Raw genomic sequence first — 18,834 nt, 5'->3', positions numbered from 1 at the left:
ATGTGTAACTATACTAAAGTTGTACTAAATCAAGGGACGGAGGGAGTACATGTGATGTATTAGGTACTACAATGTGAACACCATCTAGCCAGAATACTATAATAAGCACAGACCAAAACAACAGAGTTGAAATAATGTTGAAACTAACAATAAAATACCGCCTACAAGTAGTCATGCCAAATGAACAAACAACAACCTGAGTCAAAACTTTCTACCATCCAACACAAGCCCAGCCAAAGCACTTGCTGGCTGTGCGAAGGCTCGGGACATCAAGTGGTGCGCTTCTCCACTATGTCAGTAATTTTTACATAGAAATTCCGTGTAGGATCAATATCTAGTTTACATAGAAGATCAGGGTCCTCATTATTCCATAGTTTCCTTTATTTCCTAGAATACTAACTATATGTGTTCGTTTCAAGAGTATTACACTTGGTAGCAGTGTGTTCTGATGCATCCAGGAGAAATTAGAGTAGTGAATGCATTAGGACCCTGCAAAAATAATATAAGCGTAGATGAAATTCTTACACATACACAACATCTGGCTCTATATCCTAGCTCCCGCGTTCTTCTCACCAGGACTCGTGTTGAAGTCATCATGCCGCTGCCGCCCTGTGTTGAAGTTGCATCAACTCCTCGTGTTGATGCCCACGCAGTGGCACCACTGTGCCGTAACAATCTGGGGTGGCTTAGTGTCCTTTTGTGCCCCCCATCTCCAGCTCATTGCGCGCAGATGGATCACAAGTTCCTTTTTTCAGAAGGTAAATCATGAGCACATTAATCTTCTCGGAAGGTATAATTTGGTGTGCACCCATATAGAAACAACAAAAGTGGCTCTCAACTATTTCAAATATAGGCCTGCTAAAATACAACACCCACTCAAGAGGGAAGTCACACAACTTGATGATTCGAGATGCTGTCATTGAAGCTATTCTTGTCTGTACTACAAAACAAAGATCAAGGCAATTAAAACTATCACCAGATCATGAGTGTGTAAGACAATATATATGCTGTGTTAAACTGTAATTTTTCATGGCTTGCAAGCAATTCGCAGAACATCCATCGAACATTGCCATGGAGTTAGATATCTCCTACACCGTCAGATTTTTAAAATCTCATACTACCACCTCCAATTGATGATTCAGGCCCTGTTTGATAGCTCTATATTTTCTAAGTATTCTGGAAATACTACCGTTTTTAGGATTACCATGGTTTTAATTACTTTGAGGCCCTGTTTGATAGCAAAGTATTTTTTAAGTATTCTTAGAATACTGCAGTTTTTTTTACTTACCATGGTTTTATTTACAGTGACCTGTTTGGTTAGCACTAAAAACTGTATTATCAAAACCAAAGTATTTCCAATACTGTGGTAAATTCTCTGTATAAAAAAAGGAACCCTTGTCTTCTTCTTTTTTTAAAACAGAGCAAGCGAAAGAAAAGAACCCGTCGCTGGCTATTCTCAACAGACTCGTCTCGCTATCGAGCCATAGCCTCTGCCGCCGCCGCCACCGTCCAAAAGTGTCGACCATTTCCAGAGCCATAGAAAGGCTGGTATCTTGGTCCACATCGAACGGGAACTCGGCATTCTTAAAACAACCTAAAACAATTTGACGTGTCAGTGTAGGATGAAGTGTCAAGTTCGTCGAAAAGAGGTTTCTTGGGTGCTCTACTTACCACTGGGATCAGGAAATCTTAGCGATAAATTAACATGGTCGCTGACATGCATGTCGCCTTTTAGTGAGAATTCACCCTTCCATAGCATGAAACTGGCAGACTGCCGCCCATCTTTAGTCACACTCGAGACCAGGGAGACTGAAATAGGAGGCGCTGGGATAGGCTTGTCTTTCTGGAGGAAACAGTACTTCAAGAGCTCACTTGCACAAAGTCTTTCAGCTGCCGGAGCCAAACAAATTTCTATGAAACCTCTTACTTCTGCATCTTCAACCTTGGAAAGCACAGCTGGTTTTATACCCTATATAAAAAAGCATTGGAAGAAAATCAGTTGTTGTTTCATAGATAATCTTTCAAAAAGGATGGGTACTCTGTGGACCCCAAAGCACTTACTTCACAAATTTTCTTGTATATCCATGGCTTGCCTTCGCATTCACTGTATGGTTATTCACATGTCACCATTTCAAGCATGCAGATCCCAAATGAATATATATCCACCAACTCGTTGTAATTCCCAGTGAAGAGTTCTGGTGCCATAAACTCTAATGTGCCTGCATTTTGATGACACAACTCTTGTTAGTACAAGCCTTCCTAAAAATGTTATTTCTAAGACAAAGTACGTTGTGAGTGTGTCGTATCATTAAGAGTAGATCTACAGTAAACAGAATATATGTATATATTTCACACATCTGTAGTTGTTAGAAAAACACAATTCCACACACCTTTGATACTTCTCGTTTTCCGTTGATGCAAAAATGTCGCCAGACCAAAGTCACCAATCTTCACTTGTCCATCATGACCGTTTATGAATATGTTGTCACACCTTAAATCCCTATGAATAATGGATGGTTCCTGACTCTGAAGATATTCCAGCCCTGTCAATATCTGTATTGCCCATCCTCTCATAGCCTTCATACCGACTTTATTGTGCTTCTTACGGAACCTGGTTATCATTCCAAATTGCAACGATCAGAATGTACTGAATGAAAGGGCGATAAAGGTGAACTCTATGCGTGGTTAAATTTCAATCAAACTTTCTCCACACAACAGCAGAATCCAACATGGTTGGTTACTAAGAAACCAATTCAATAAAGTACATCAACTTATAAACGGAAAGGGTAATCCATAACTGAATCAGGCAAAGCATTACGAACGAGGCGGACTGGAGTTTATATGCACATGACCTACATGCACGGGAATGTTTTCATTAGCATGCCTAGTCTAGAACATAAAAGGTGCAAGCCCATCCCTTTGCCGCAAGCATTCAAAATAACAAGCCTACTGTTCAACATTTTCTTCAGTAAAATACAGGTTGCCAGGCAGGTCATACTAACTCCACGGGTTACAAAACATACAGGCAATCCAATAATATAAACATCAAGGAGAAATCCTTAACGGGAAAGCAAGAAGAAATCAACCGATCTGGGACAATTCGAAGCAGCAGACCTTAACGGGGTTGAAGCAGCAGCCTTCCCCTCGTGCTCATCATCGCCTCCATGGCCTGCACACAGCCACCACCGTCACTCGGCCTGCTGCTGCTGCTGCTAAAACAACAACAACAACAACCACCAATTGGCCTAGTAAATCCAAAAATCCAATTGTGATGAAAAAACATGTTCACATCATGTGACTGCTGCAAACTGGACCCTTTTTTGATACGCACATGGCTGCTGCAATACAAGCACACACAAAAAAGACATCTTGTAGTAGGAGGCAGGGAGGGTTGGAGCAGAGCATCTTCTCCATGGACCTCCTCTCTCTCCCACATGCCCTTGAATTCCTTGACACAATACAAGCAGACATCAGATGTTGGAGATGAAGAAGAAGACAAGGGTAGGGGAGGAGGGATTGGTACCTACCCTGGTCGAGGGGAGTTTCATCTCCATGGCATCCCACGGAGGGAGGCTCGACGATGGCGGGCGTCCTTGGAGGTTGAGGAAGAACTGGTCGTCCTCGAGCAGGACAAATTCATCCAGGAGACAGAGCTGCGCGCGGGGGCTGGGTAGGCGTCGGAGATGAACCGCCGGAGTCGCCGGAGTTGGAGGCGACTAAAGCCCTTGCCACCGGGGAGCGGCGAATCCAGCCGGATGGGTGGACGCAGCGGCGCGAGGCGAGCACAGGAGGAGTGTGATGCGCGCCGTCGGAATCAACCGGCCGAGATCTAGATGGCGGCTGCGGAGAGAGAGTTGGGTGAGTGTGTGCGGGTGCGTGGAGAGGGTGGCGGTGGTTGGGTGGCGCCCGCGAAGGAGTGGTGAGGGGGCGAGACACCGGCGGCGGCGTATGGAACCCTAGCCCAGGTCTGCAATGAAGGCGGCGGCTCGTCTCGTTCCTCGGCGGCGGCGGCTCGTCTCGGATCGGCGGCATTCCAGGGATCCGCAAGCGCGAGGGCGGCGAAGGTATGGATGCGAGTGCGAGGGCAGCGGTGACCTGGAGGCGGCGGCTCCTCTCGTTCCCTGGCGGCGGCGGCGGCTCCTCTCGGGGCTGGGGCGTCGTTTGAGAGATGAAGCAGATCGAGATCTGATGAGCCTCGTTGACTGTTTTCTTACGTGCGGTTTTGTTTGCACCGGTTTTTTGAGTAAGGCAGAGGTGGTGCGATGACGAAAAAAAATCAGCGGTGGGAGTATGATGAAAATAAACCAGCGAAAATTAACCGCGCGGACTATTCACCAAGTCGTCCATTAAGAGTAGAGATCCTTATTCACACGTGTTGCGTCAAAAGTGAGAGCTTCTCCCCACCGCCTTACGCACCAGGAAGAGCTGGCGCTCATGCGCACTCCATAGGCCGGCCCAACAAAGCAAGCAATCGATCGCTCGCCGGTTTGCCTGGTTTGCCTGTAGCCATTAACCGATTAACTTTTGGAGATATTTTTCTAAAAATAAATCAAAAACGTTCATCGAATTCGAATGAAGTTCGTGACTTAAAAAAAGATCGTTGACTTTAAATAAGTTTGTGGATTTTGGAAAAAAGTTAGTGGATTTAAAAAATAGTTCATTGAATTTAAAGAAATCATGAATTTGGAAAGTTGAACAAGAAAAAGAATGTAAAATCTGGAAAAAGTTCATCAATTATTAGAAATAAGTTAATGGATTTTGGAAAAAAGTTTGTGATTTCAAAAAAAGTTGTTGGACTTGAAGAAAAGTTCACATGTTATAAAAAAATTCACGAATTTTAAAAGACATCACGGGTTTTGAAACTAAATCGTGGGTATGGAAATAGTTCATCGATTTTGCACAAAAAATCACGAATTTGTAGAAAAGCTCGTGTGTTTTGTAAAAAGTTCATATGTTGAAAAAAGTTCGGAGATGTGGAAAAAATTCACCAATAAAGCTTGGAAAAAACGTGAATTTCAGAAAAAAAAAGTTCATGAATTCAAAATAAAGCTTGCGGATTTGAAGAAAAGTTCACATATTTTGAAAAGAAGTTCTCAAATTTTAAAAACGTTCATGGGTTTAAAAAAGGTTCAATAATGTTTAAAATGTTCATCAATTGTGAAAAAAAATGATTTTTATAAAAAGTTGACGGATTTTGGAAGAAAACATTCCGCATATTCAATAAAAGGTCACAAATTTAAGAGAAGTTCATGTGTTTTGCAAAAAAATCACAATTTTTTAAAAAATTCTTGCTTTGAAAAAAGAAAAGAAACAAAAATATGAACAATAATGAAAAAAAAGGAAAAATGAAAATATGAGCGAAGACTAAGAATATAAAACACCGAAAGGAAAAATGCCGAGAAAATAACAGCTGAACTTGAGCCAATGGGAAAAAAACTGCATGCCGTTTCCTATATAGAAATTAGTGAAGTAGAGGGGGTGTGTGCCGGTTTGCCAAATTACCTAAAACCGGTGCCTTAAGTGCTAAATAGGATTCAGGTCAAATAATATGCATAACGCACAAGCGGGAGCGACTAACCGAGCAAAGTGTGCGCTGGCCCATTTAACACTAGCACAATAATGCGGTTTTAGGAAGATTCTGAAGAGCCTAGAAAAAAAGGAACATTCTAGAAGATTCTGTTTGGCTTTTACTGGTTTTCTTTTCCTGGCGTTTCTGTTTTCCTTTTGTATTTTATTTTGTTTTTTCCTGTTTCTTTCTTCACTTGTTTACAATTCATCAATTCCAAAAATATTCAACTTGAATTTTTTTCCAAAGTTCAAAACAAATGTTTGCACTTTCAATTAATATTCAGAATTTCTAAATTTTATGTATGTTTTCCAAACCAATTGCGTTCTTTAAAGATGACTGGAAGTTTAGAAATTGCTCACTTTTGGAAACTGTTTAAAATCATAAAAATAAACGAAAACAAATGTTTCCAGAATATCAAAAATGTTTCACGTTTTAAAAAAATATTTAGGTTTTTCAAAATTGTTGACAATTTCTAAGATATGTTCATTTTTTTATTAAAATGTATGAAACTCAAAATTTTGTTCCTTTTTTTGGAAAAAAATTATTTTCAAAACCATACATGATCATTCCTTTTCGCGTTTTCATTTTTTTTATAAAATTTGGCCGCATTTTTTTTAATATCCCCTACAGTAAACCGGTGCTAAAGTAAAAGCCAGCAGATCAATGGTTTACTGCCTGCCAATGGGCCGGCCAAAATAGGAAAACCCACTGTGCGTTGCGTCCCTACTTTTTATACGCAACGATCGTCTGTCTCAAAACAAAAGAAATGTCGTATATGAGCTCCCGTGACCGTGAACATCTCCTATACCCTTGCGTGAGAGCTATGTCTCGCCCGTACCGATTTCATGTCTATGAGGAATGGCCTACAGACGGTCGACTATCGGGCTGGACCATTAGAGCAGGTCGCTTTGCTTCTTTGTTTTATTATGTTTTTCACCACTCTTTCTGATTTTTTTTACTCTTTCTTTGTTTAACTTTGGTTGTCTTTGTTTTTCACTGGTTTTCTTCGGTTTTTCTCTTTCTTTCCTCATTATACTTTGGTTGTTACGTTTCTTTCATGGGTTTGTTTTGTTTTCTTGGGTTTTCCTTGATTTTTTGTTTGTTCCTTGGGTTTTATTTTATTTCCTTTTTTGTTTACTCGGTATCTTCATTATACACATTTTTTGATACACATTGGCAATTTTTCAAATACATGATGTACGTTCTTTAAAATAAATGATTTAAGCACTTTTTGCAATACATGGTTACATTATACAAATACACATTGTGTATTTTTAATGGCAATAAACATTTTTAAAATACACAATGATTTTTTTACCTTGCATAATTTTTCTCAAAAGTTCCTAGGCATTTGTGCCACACATGTGAACATTTTCCTTAAAATGCGGCGTTCATTTTTTCAATGGAAATAAACATTTTCCTAACCTATGCGAACTTTTTTTATGTTGCACTAACATTTGTTTAAATGTCATGAACATTTTTTGTGTAACATCCCAAAATTCTAAATTTTGGAATGTTATAATAAATAGATAGATTTGATTGTTTGTTGGATTGTTGTGTGATTGATTGACTGGAAGTGAGTGAATTCAAAATCTTTTGAAAGTTAAATGAGAGGGAATAAAAGGACTTTCCCAAACTTTCATTTTGCTTTTATGATCTCCATGAATTCAAATTCTTTTCATCACAAAACCCTGGAGAGAAGATGACATGACTTCTTCCATTTATTTAAATGAAAAGGGGTGTTGTAAATATTTGAATATCATTTGAAAATATTTCCAATTCAGAAACTTCAAGCAACTCAATGATTTTCATGAGAGAAGATAAAATGACTTCTTCAAAACATATGAAATATGAGTTGGAAGTTTAAAAGGATCTAATTTAAAGTTTTTTTGGAAATTATTTTCAATTTGGAGTATTTGGGTTTTATTCAAATTATTTTTCTCCAAAACAAATATATATGGAAAATAGGGTAACATGATTCCCTACAATAGAAAATTGGAGAAAAATTAATTTGAAATCATTTTGTTATTTTTAAAATGATTTTTATGAGGTTTTATTGCAGCAGTAGCACTCTTTGCTTTATCTGAATTTTTGTATAATTTATTGGACGCTAGAAAAATGATCATATCATAGAAAATCTTTTCTGAAAATTTTGATATATAATATGCCTATGCACAATTTTAATTTTATTTTCGTTATACAGTTTTCCTTTCTGTTTTTAATAAAAAAGAAACTGTACGTGCCGCCCAAATTTTATACGCGGCCTACGTGCACAGTGCACCCATGCCGGCCCATGTTGTTTTTTTTGGTTATGTTTGCAGAAAAAAAAAATATTTTTCTTTTTCTTAAATTTTTTTTCTTCCTTTTTTAGTGTTTGGAAAAAAAAACTGCCGCACGCACGCACGCGCGCGGCCGGCCGAAGCTTTAGCCCATGCGCTTTTCTCTTCTTTTTTTGTTTTTCGTCTACGTTTAGTCCCACATTGCCTAGCCTTTGACTTTAAGTCTTTTTTCCACAAATAAATATAGACCCATAGAGACTTAAAAAATCATCTGATTCGGGTTAAATCAATATTTTGGTTTGACTAGATTTATTAAAGAAAAAAAAATATCTCTCCTCTCCGGTGGGACTTTTGGAAGTTGTCTCCTCACTCCGAAGTCGTCTTTTCTATACCTTATAAAGGTATATTTATTCGTTCTCTGCATTTATACGTTAGACCTAAAATTCTTTTAGCAGTAGCTATTTTTCTTCTATAAAACAACTTGGCCCTGATTTTTCAAATAGCCATAACTTTTTACTCGTTCATCCAAATTAGATAAACCAGCGCCTATAGTTTCGCCTTGTTTTCACCTATCTAGTTGACCTGTCACGTCAACTTTTTGGAATTTTTAAATTTCGAATTTTGTTCAGATTCATATTCAAACTTCTTTTGAACATAACTTGAGTTCCGTAACTCCGATTTAGTTGATTCTTTTTGCAAATCGAAGCTCTTGACCTAAACTTTCTGATAAGGCCAAATTCACATAATTTTGGTACTGTTAGAAATTGTTTTATGTTACAAGAGTTATTTGCTTGGTTTTGATGTTTTCCGAACTGTCTTCTTCGTTCTTCCCGATCTTTTGAGTGATTGCTTATGTGTGGTTACTATTGCTCGCTCACGATAGATTAAACGGAGTGTGACGAGTAGAACTATCAAGAGTTATGAGTGCGAATCATCTTCATCAACATTGCAGGCAAGTTCACACTTTGATCATATCCCTTTACTACCCAGTTTTGTTGCATTAGATCAACCCTCAAACATTGCATGGTTAGGATCTAATTAAATTGTGGGTATTGGGAAGTAGTTGAGGTAGTACCTATCACCTGTTTTATTATCAAACCCTTGGAAGTTACTTCTACGTTGCTTATATTGCTATGCTATGCTTGTAGACGTGGATTGGGTTTGAGAGATATCCATGACAGATGTGAGATTGTTAATATATGGTTAAACTTAAGGTGGCAACTAAAACTCACATCTGGGTGGATTGAGGTACCTGGGTATTCCAGGATTGTCTGTTTTCTTTTGGACCGCCACCCAGGTTCAAAGGGATCATGAGATTATTCATGCTAGAAACTTCCGTGTGCAGCCACAAGCTATTATGGGCTCTAACATAGTTGATTAAGTTGTGTGAACTCTTACAGTGGTAGAGCAGATGTAGGGGATGTAGGTGTACCGGTCTACCCATCGTAAGGTGCTAACGCTTCTGAAAGACTGTGTCTCGGTCATCCGTTTCTCAAACATCATGTAGTGCGAGAATCAAGCGGAGGCGATCGAGTCTTATGGGGAAAAGTGCGCAAACCTCTGGAGCGTGTACAAACTAATCATGATTAGCCGTGTCCCCGGTTATGGACATTTTGAGTATCTAGTTCTTGGATTATCCCGTTGATCTCATCATGTTACTTTAATTAATTTTGTTGGGTTTTGATGATGATACTTAATTGGGATTGAGAATGCTGTCAACCATTCTCAATGTTCAACAACCACCATGATAGTTAAATAAAATTTATTCCTTTGCAGTAGGGAAAAATTGGCTTTTCGCAAAAACATTATAACCATAGAGCTTTTCCACCAGCCATATATGCATGTAGTGATAGCCTTTGCTCATCATTTCTCTATGGTGTGAATTTGCCAGCATATTCCATGTGCTGACCCGTTTTCGGGCTGCAACGTTTCATGTTGCAGGATATCTTACGACGAGTAAGCGATACGTTAGGGTTACGATTTCTACACTCAACTTTGCCGTTGGTGTTCATGGGAATCCACAACCTTGTTACTTCCGCTTTTTGGATTGAGGTAATAGTATTTACGTTACTTTATACATGTGATTTACCTCTGTTATAAATCCTTGAGTACTGTGTGTGTCAGCATACCGATCCAGGGATGACACTTAAGCACAGAGACTTGATCCATTCGGGTCGGGTCGCTACATTTTGAGATGTGAGAATATTTCTTTGACATGCCATGTACATTTATCTAATTGTATGAAACACATTTTACATCACACAAACATTTTTTACATTGTATATACATTTTAAGAAAATTTTACTTTTTTTTAAACATGGGAACATTTTTTTCGTTGTAAGGAATACTTTTTTTGTGCAAGTTATCAACATTTTAGGACTGCGATAACACGAACTAAGCGTAGCTTACATGGTTAGGTTCATTGTCGTTGAACCAACCCACCATGGTTCAAGTCCAGACTTCGCATTGGTGGTCGCATTTTTCCTAATTTATGTTAGGCCATATGTTCTTGTCGACTACGAAGGCGTCTATAGCAACTTTGTCAATCTCAAGATACTATACTGGTTCAGTATTTCAGAGATTAGAGTCTATGCATGTGTATGTGAGCTTCTGCATTTGTACTGTGTTAATAAAAGACTGCGCTAATATTTTTTTATACTATGTTAAGTTTTTTTCTTCAAACTCATGGTTTTTACACTTTTTAAACTAAAAATAATAATATGCGTTTAAATTTTAAATAAAAATATAAAAAGGGAAGGAAAACAAAATTTGGCTAGCATAACCAACGTTCCTAGCCCATGACCTACTCCTTGTAAGCTTGCACGAGGTGTGAGCGGAGCGTTACAAGGAACTGGGCCGGGGGGGGGGGTCAATCTGCGAAATATGCATGAAAATATGTCCAAGCTCACAACATGCTACATGCTTTTTTCGAGAGAATTACTTGCCTGCCTCTGCGTAATTGTTATGTGGAGGTGAGCTCTGCGTTGATGGGCTAGAAAAGAATAGGCAGTATCTCTACTATCTCTACTACTTAAAAAGAATGTAAGGTTCACATTTCACCTTTCTTCCCATTACCCCTTCGTCCAACCTTTCATGTTTATATACATGATAATCAATCACCTAAATTCACGTATCTTTTGAACCAATTTCATTTTAAATTACTTACCAAACATCTAATCAAATTATGAGGTAATTCACAGGCAGAATTTGATGAACATTTATTTACACAATCACATTATTATGGACAGGTAAATCACAAGCTAATGCACTAGAATATTTATATCCCATTGCAATGCACGAGCATTGTTCTAGTAGGTAGTAGAAAAGTACTTGCACATTTGAAAGGGGGGTCATGGCCCCCTTTGGCCTCCAATAGGCTCCGCCATTGGGTGCGAGGCAGCCGTCTGTCTCGCTGTAAACGAGACATAGAGGCGCCCCACGTGAATGTGTCGCTACAGGCGATGTATAGCAGGGCCCTCAGTTGAGCCAGAGCTGGCCAAACAGGCCAGCCTGGCACGGCCCGGCCCAGCCCTCCATAAATGTGCCTGGCACGGCCCGGCTCGTCAGGGCACGATTAATAGCCGGGCCGGGCTGTGCCGGCCCACGCGCTGCAGGCAGCAGACCAAGAACGACATAAGAGGCAAATGGGTCGGCCCGTGGCATGCTTAGGTACGCCGACACGTTTTCTTTTCCGCGAAATACCTTAGTAAAACAGGGGGAAAGACCCAGAAAAATGTTGAAAATTTTAAGTGCTTACATCATTAAAACTTTCCATCTTCAAGAAGTAAAAAAAATACAAAACATGCTCTAGAATTACAGAAAGGTCAAAAACTACAAAGACTACTTTGCAATAGTACAACTAAGATCCAAGCACTACAAAAATATGCAAGCACTACAAAATGTTGAACATATTAGAGTATTATAGGTATTTATATTGGACATATATATTTATATATTTCAAAAAAAGGGTCGTGCCGTGCCGGCCCGCGTGCCTTGCATCCAGGCCCAGCATGGCCCAAGGCGTGCCGCGTGCTGGGCACGGCCCGTTTAGCCCGTGCCATGCCTGGCCCGTGGCGGGCCGTGCGGCGTGCTCGCGGGCCGGCCTGGTTGGCCCGACCCGTTTGGCCAGCATTGAGTTGAGCCATTCACGAACCTAAAATTGCTGCGCTGGGCTGGGCCGCACAGACCATCAACCGGGTTGGGGTTTTGCTCTTTATTTAAGCGGGACCACCCCCGCACCACTCCCGAGCACCGACCGATCTCTACGCGGTTGGTGGGCGAAAAGGACCCACGCATCGATTGCCCCACCAAGAGCAATCTCGCCGCTCTCCACTCACAGTGCAGATCGCTACTGCGCACCAATCAAACGCTGCGGCGTGTCAATCTCGGACCCGCACGTCAGCGAGCATACGAGAAATAGAGTTGGTAGCAGTACCACGTGATGGGTAGGATAGATCTTCTTCCGCTGCCCATCCACCTGCAAATGCAACACTCACCAACCACGCAGAGCCACGGAGGCTGACAGGTGGGCCACGCGAGGTTTGGTCGAGGCCGACTAAAACCCCCGCGGCACCCATCATCCCACCACCACACCACCACTGCAACGGACTTCTCGCCAGTCGCCAACGCAGACCTCAGATCTCGCTCTCGCCTCCTTGCGCAGCCGTCGTCGAGAGGAGCAAGAAAATGGCGGCGAGCAACCTCGAGGGTGTGCTCCTGGGGATGGGCAACCCCCTTCTCGACATCTCCGCCGTCGTCGACGAGGCCTTCCTCGCTAAGTACGCGCCGATCTCTCCCGCCCGCTTTCTGCGTTCCGATCTGTGGTTTCGAATTTTTTGTCTCCGTTCGCGTTAGTCTTTGGATCTGTACGGTCTACTCTTGTTAGCTTCGATGGATTCGTCGCCTCTCCTCGTCAGATCCGAGACGACAAAAAGTGCTTCGCGAGTTCGTACGGGCGCAGCACGGGACCAAGAGTCGAACGAATAATTTCATTTTTGACAGTCGAAAGATATATCATGTCTCTTATCCAAAGTTATGCAAAATTATGCAATGGATCAATGAGTTATCTCGTCAATCACCGGCGATTTCTCTTTTCACCAATTTCATGCGCGACAGGTTTCGCTAGTGTTCCTGTTTTTTTTTTTTGCCGAATTTGTTGGCATAGTTCTCCAGATATAGCCGCTTGATATGCTGTGTAAGTTCGTGCAATTGACGCTGGAATGCTGATCAGGGGTTTGACGCAGTGCTTCATGCTTGGCTTTGATGCTATACTGTTGTTTGAGTATTATGTAACTTGTGTTGTAATCATGACTGTGCTGACATGCTCCCTCCCCTGTTTTAGGTATGATGTCAAGCCGAACAATGCCATTCTCGCCGAGGACAAGCACTTGCCTATGTAAGCATCTATGCCGTTACCAACCATAGGTATCCCAGTGCCGTTATTTTGTACAGTGACATAATTTCTTACCTCATACTGTGATTTTTGGCAGGTACGATGAGTTGTCCAGCAAGGAAAATGTTGAATACATTGCTGGAGGTAATGTTTTTTTAACATGTATAATGTGCTATTTCTTTTCATCTTGTTGATTTTTCTGATTGATTATATCTTCTTTTTGATGTTCCATGATGTTCCAGGAGCCACGCAGAACTCTATCAGGGTTGCCCAAGTAAGCTCAAAACACAAGTAAACCATGACCAGCCAAAAGATTTTGCCAGATCTGTTTGTTTACTTTATATCATGTATTCTGCAGTGGATGCTTCAAACTCCTGGTGCAACAAGTTACATGGGTTGCATTGGAAAGGACAAGTATGGTGAGGAGATGAAGAGCGCCGCTAAAGCTGCAGGAGTTACTGTTAGTTCTTGAGCTTTTTTTCTTTTCCATTTTATCATATAAATGTTTCTGTTCTATTGGTTAACGCCTTAACGGACTGATGTTGACTTGGTCTTGTCACGTATTCATCTAGGCTCATTACTATGAGGATGAGGCTGCTCCTACAGGCACATGTGCTGTATGTGTTGTTGGTGGCGAAAGGTATGCCACCTATGATAATACCTCTTACCAGCTATTGTGTCTCCTTCTATTTTGTGGCTTTACACTGTTTTATTTGAAATCATTTTTCTTTGATGATTCATTACATATTTGTAACGTTTAGTTGTTTTACTAACTCACTTAATTAAGACTCACCAGAAAACTTAGTATATGCTCTATGATACTCCCTCTGTCCAAAAAAACTTGTCATCAAAATGGATAAAAAGGCATGTATCTAGAACTAATATACATCTAGATACATCCCCTTTTATTCATTTTGATGACAAGTATTTCCGGACGGAGGGAGTAGTACACATCTATTCTGAATGATGATGTAATACATTCATCCAGGTTCTGTATAAATGGTAATAGTTGTATGTGCATCTCGCTTTAATTAGGGAAACTGTTTAACACTGTCAAACATGTGTGCTATCTATTGAACTATCCTGTGGTGCATGTCATTTTGCAATTCAATGAAGTTAAGTTTCAATCTTGTCGGGACTTGGGAGGGACGTGTATATGATGAGAACAGTGCGCAAAGTTATTTAATTTCAGCGATGCACGTAGTTTTAAAACGAAATGCAATATAGCTTTTGTAAGGCATAAACACACAAGTCTTCACATCGTTTATTTCTTAATTACTTAAATGTGATTATTCTGTCCCATACTTCTACAACATTTAGATCCTGAGCATCTTCTCTAACAATATCTGAAATATATATTCTTTTTATCTGGTCAGGTCATTGATTGCAAACTTATCTGCTGCGAACTGCTACAAATCTGAGCATCTAAAGAAGCCAGAGAACTGGGCACTAGGTATAGTATTTGTTTTGAGCTCTTGTGAACTCTTAGCTTGGATTATGTTCCTCATTGCTGAATTGACGCTGACATTAGCTTAGATAGCTTGTAACCACAGTGCAATTTTCTAAAGAAATGGACTGTGATTTAAGATTTCTGTTTGGATGTACATATACTGCATAGCTGATATCTAAAGAGTGCAACCAGTTCTAATTTCTGTTTGGATGCCCAGAGTATTGTATTGCAAATTTCTTACTAAGTCATCTCCATACCCCTCATTCTTGCGTACACAACCTGGCCTCCGTCCCCTGGCCCTCATCTCTGTGTCTGTCTGATCGGCGTGGTCGAGCTTTTGGCCTCTGCCTCTCTTCTCCTTCCGACGCGGGAGTGTCGTCCATTGTCGAGCTCCTGGCTGCCGTGGTCGAGCCCCTTATTGTTTCTTATGGAGGGTGAACGGAACGGTAAGTTTTACAGGACGAGCAATTTTAGTGCAATACGGAGGTCGGCATCTCTGTAACGAGGGAAAGAGCGTTCAACTGTGCGGGAGTGCCGCTTGAAATTGAGCCAAGTTTCCATCATTCAATACCGTGACCATCCAAACGGCTGTATTAGAGGTTTGCGAATACCAATTCAAGATTCGGGGGCTGAATATACACATACATCCAAACACAGCATTAATATTTTGTTTCCTGAATGACTAATTGAGGTGTCTTTTTTGTGTGGAAACTGTAGTTGAGTTGTACATCATCTTCTACTTCGCTATATTATTGTAATTTGGTGGATGACAGTTCCTGACAACCGTGACATTTGCTGTTGACAGTTGAGAAAGCAAAATACATCTACATTGCTGGCTTTTTCCTTACGGTGTCCCCTGAATCTATTCAGCTTGTTGCTGAGCATGCTGCTGCCAATAACAAGGTAAAGGTTCGAAACAAAAAACTTCCCTGTGAAGTGGTGGTTGCCAGTGTTTGTAATTGACGTTGTTTCAGGTTTTCTTGATGAACCTCTCCGCTCCCTTTATCTGCGAGTTTTTCCGTGATGCCCAAGAGAAGGTTCTTCCGTAAGTTTTACCTGCTCCTCTGTGATGCTAAATGTTTTGGACATTATTTGAGATACTTTACATGAGCTTTAACTCAAAATGCATAAGCAATGTCAAGAGATGTTCCTATTTTTGCCACATGCTAATCTTTCAGCCTGTTAAAGTTTGGTAGTTTATAGAGATCTTGGCTCATTTGTTTAAGACATGTTTTATGTGTATTACCACTTTAGGTATGCGGACTATATCTTTGGAAATGAAACTGAGGCAAGGATCTTCTCTAAAGTCCGAGGGTGGGAGGTAATTACTCAATCCTCGTAAAATAATTTTATTTGCTTATTGTGCTGCTGAAAATTTACATGTGTAACTTTGTAGACTGAGAATGTCGAGGAGATCGCTTTGAAGATCTCACAACTGCCTCTGGCTTCTGGAAAACAAAAGAGGATTGCTGTGATTACTCAGGGTGCTGATCCAGTAGTTGTGGCCGAGGATGGGAAGGTATATTTTTTTCAGTTTGCTGCATGGCAGTTGCGTTATAGGCTTATCCTTTATTCATACATATTTGGTTATAGCAACCTGCTGGTATGCAACTGCTTGTTTGAAAGTAAATAACCTATATACTTAAGTTGGATTTTGTCCAATTATAGGCTGTAGGGCAAAATAGGAGAATTGCATATTTTAAGGATAGCTAATTCTTTCCTTTGACAATAAATCTGCTGTTGTGGGCCTATTTGCAAAGCAATCTGTTTTTGTCACAGTTGTTTGCTTATTCAAATGTCACATCAAAAATTTTATTCATCAAGGAACGGGCACTTAAATCTTCATGTAGAATTTAGTTGAGTCAATCTATGTTAAGATAATATGCTAAACCTAAATATTATTATCTTTTGAATAGGTGAAAACATTCCCTGTCATCCTATTGCCCAAGGAGAAGCTTGTTGACACCAATGGCGCTGGTATGCTTTTTCTTTTGTATAATGAGTTGATTTAATTTTTCTGGTTGCTTCAGAACTAGCCACTGTTATAAGGACACTGCTTAAAAAGTTGCTTTCATTAAATAATATTGATGGGTTCTAGTTTTCATGTATATTATATGCCTTGAAATATTGAAAAAGCCCATGTAAATCTAATACTCCCTCCGATCCATGTCGCGACAATTAATATGGATCGGGGGGGGGGTATCTTCTTACTAAAATGATGTTATGTACTCCCTCTGTAAAGAAATATAAGAGCACTTAGATCACTAAAGTAGTGATCTAAACGCTCTTATATTTCTTTACGGAGGGAGTATTTATCAAAACAATGTTGACGTAAGCTAATTAACTAAATTCTCATGATTTCGCAAAAAAAACTGAAATTCTCATGATAATATAAAAAAGGAACATCTGCACCAGTTGTTAATGGCACTGATTGATCAAATGTATAATTGAGCTGTTTCAGCTGTGCAAGAAATGCCACTATATTTTGAGTCACAATTCTAAGATGTAGAGTTGCATAACGTATACAACTCTCCTCCCGGATATTCATCCGTAGATCTAGCTGCACAATTACCTGAGATTGAGATTTTTAATATTGAGTATTCAGCATTCATGACAATCCAAGACAGGTGCATGCTTGGTGAATATATTCATTAAAATTGCTGCAGAAACAACAATCTGATTTGAAATTTGGATACTGGGTTTCAGTTGTGATTTTGCTGCTGCCCCTGACTTGTTACACCCCGTTTCTTATTAGGTGATGCGTTTGTTGGAGGCTTCCTCTCTCAGTTGGTGCAAGGGAAGAGCATCGAGGACTGCGTAAAGGCCGGTTGCTACGCAGCAAACGTTATCATCCAGCAGTCTGGCTGCACTTACCCTGAGAAGCCTGACTTCAACTAGACCAACCAAATTCGGCGATGGTACGGAAAGCAACACTTAACCACTTAATGGTTCGGCTTGTTCTCCCTGTATTATTTTGAGGCTTTCCATCTGATCCGGCCTATATTTTAAGGCCGTGGATATCTGTTGTACTGCTATAATTGGTACCTTTTATCTTTGGTATAAGGCATGGTTGCCATTATATGGGGTGTTACTTGTGGCTGTCTTATCCAAGTATATGCGGAAGCGTGGTCAGACCACGATAGTGCTTGAATGCAGTGGAATTCTATGGACGTGTTTGTTTTGTGAGAAGTATGGCAGAGCGTGGCTACAGGCTTATGTGGCTAATGGCATGTCTGTCAGTGAACCAAGGGCATTATTTGCCTGTCGTGGCTAGAAATAGTGCAGTGCGAATGTAAGTCGCTCCTTGTGACAAACTGCGTGTTCAGACTCGAGACCAAGAAGCCCCTGCTGCCTGCTACAAGTACAGGTTCCAACTATATATAGTTCGCTGTGCTAGGTTTGTTTCCCTTATGTCAAACTGCGTGCTTAATCTTGGCTGACTCCGTTTTAAATAACTGTTGATTAAAAAGAATCAAATGTGTTGTTCGTTCCATAAACTATGTTTTGTTTTGGTTGTGGGGAGGCAGTGATGGGGAATAGAAATTTGAAGAGAGTTGAGCAGGGGGACGGGAAAAGGAAATTTAGAAGGTCAATTATCACTTATCTTTTCATTGGCCTCCCGCTGGCAATTCACGTATCCCACAATAAACTTCTAATCCTTGATACCGATGACGTTTAACTGACAATCTGTAGCACGCTAACTAACTGACAGTATGGAGCACGTCACTTTTACCTAACTTGCCTTTCGAAATACTCCACACTTTTCTTGCTCAACGCAGTAATAACTATCCACATGTGGTTGATGAATCGATCACATCACTTGCACGTCGAAGGTACGGGATAAGGTTACCGAAAGAGTTTTTTTTTCTACAATAATGACTCTTAGAACGTGTATGATGGATCAATCACATCGGGCACACATCAAAAGGCACGGGGTTAGGTTTAAAGGGGCATACGGAGGTCAGGTGACCAGAAATGCATCAGGAGATGCACTGCACCGCGCCGAACCTGAACCTGAACGTACGCGGGCGGCTCCAGCAAAGACCTAATTTTCTGTTTGTTCGCTTGTTGCAAAAGAAGCCCCTGGACGTATGCATGATGCATATCCGGTTGTCGACGGAGCAAAACCGTACTACTCCCTCCA

At 40.5% G+C, this 18,834-nt stretch overlaps 1 protein-coding gene and 1 pseudogene across 1 annotated transcript; one reads left to right on the top strand and one right to left on the bottom strand.

Annotated features, from left to right (window-relative positions):
• Window positions 1-200: 200 nt before the first annotated feature.
• LOC109773181 (probable serine/threonine-protein kinase WNK9) lies at window positions 201-4,210 on the bottom strand (annotated as a pseudogene).
• Window positions 4,211-12,324: 8,114 nt separating this feature from the next.
• Window positions 12,325-17,769, top strand: LOC109773179 (adenosine kinase 2). Its single transcript, XM_020331878.3, has 13 exons — window positions 12,325-12,626; window positions 13,190-13,243; window positions 13,338-13,384; window positions 13,483-13,514; window positions 13,599-13,700; window positions 13,813-13,880; window positions 14,617-14,693; window positions 15,496-15,593; window positions 15,665-15,735; window positions 15,945-16,011; window positions 16,087-16,209; window positions 16,607-16,667; window positions 17,446-17,769. Exons 1-13 carry the CDS (start codon window positions 12,535-12,537, stop codon window positions 17,586-17,588), a joined length of 1,035 nt encoding a protein of 344 aa, XP_020187467.1. The 5' UTR covers window positions 12,325-12,534; the 3' UTR covers window positions 17,589-17,769.
• The last annotated feature ends 1,065 nt before the right edge of the window (window positions 17,770-18,834 follow it).

Source organism: Aegilops tauschii, chromosome 6 (assembly GCF_002575655.3).
Source record: "Aegilops tauschii subsp. strangulata cultivar AL8/78 chromosome 6, Aet v6.0, whole genome shotgun sequence".
Lineage (NCBI taxonomy): Eukaryota > Viridiplantae > Streptophyta > Magnoliopsida > Poales > Poaceae > Aegilops > Aegilops tauschii.
Note: the sequence above shows the minus strand (reverse complement) of the source record. Positions and strands in the feature narration are given on the sequence as shown.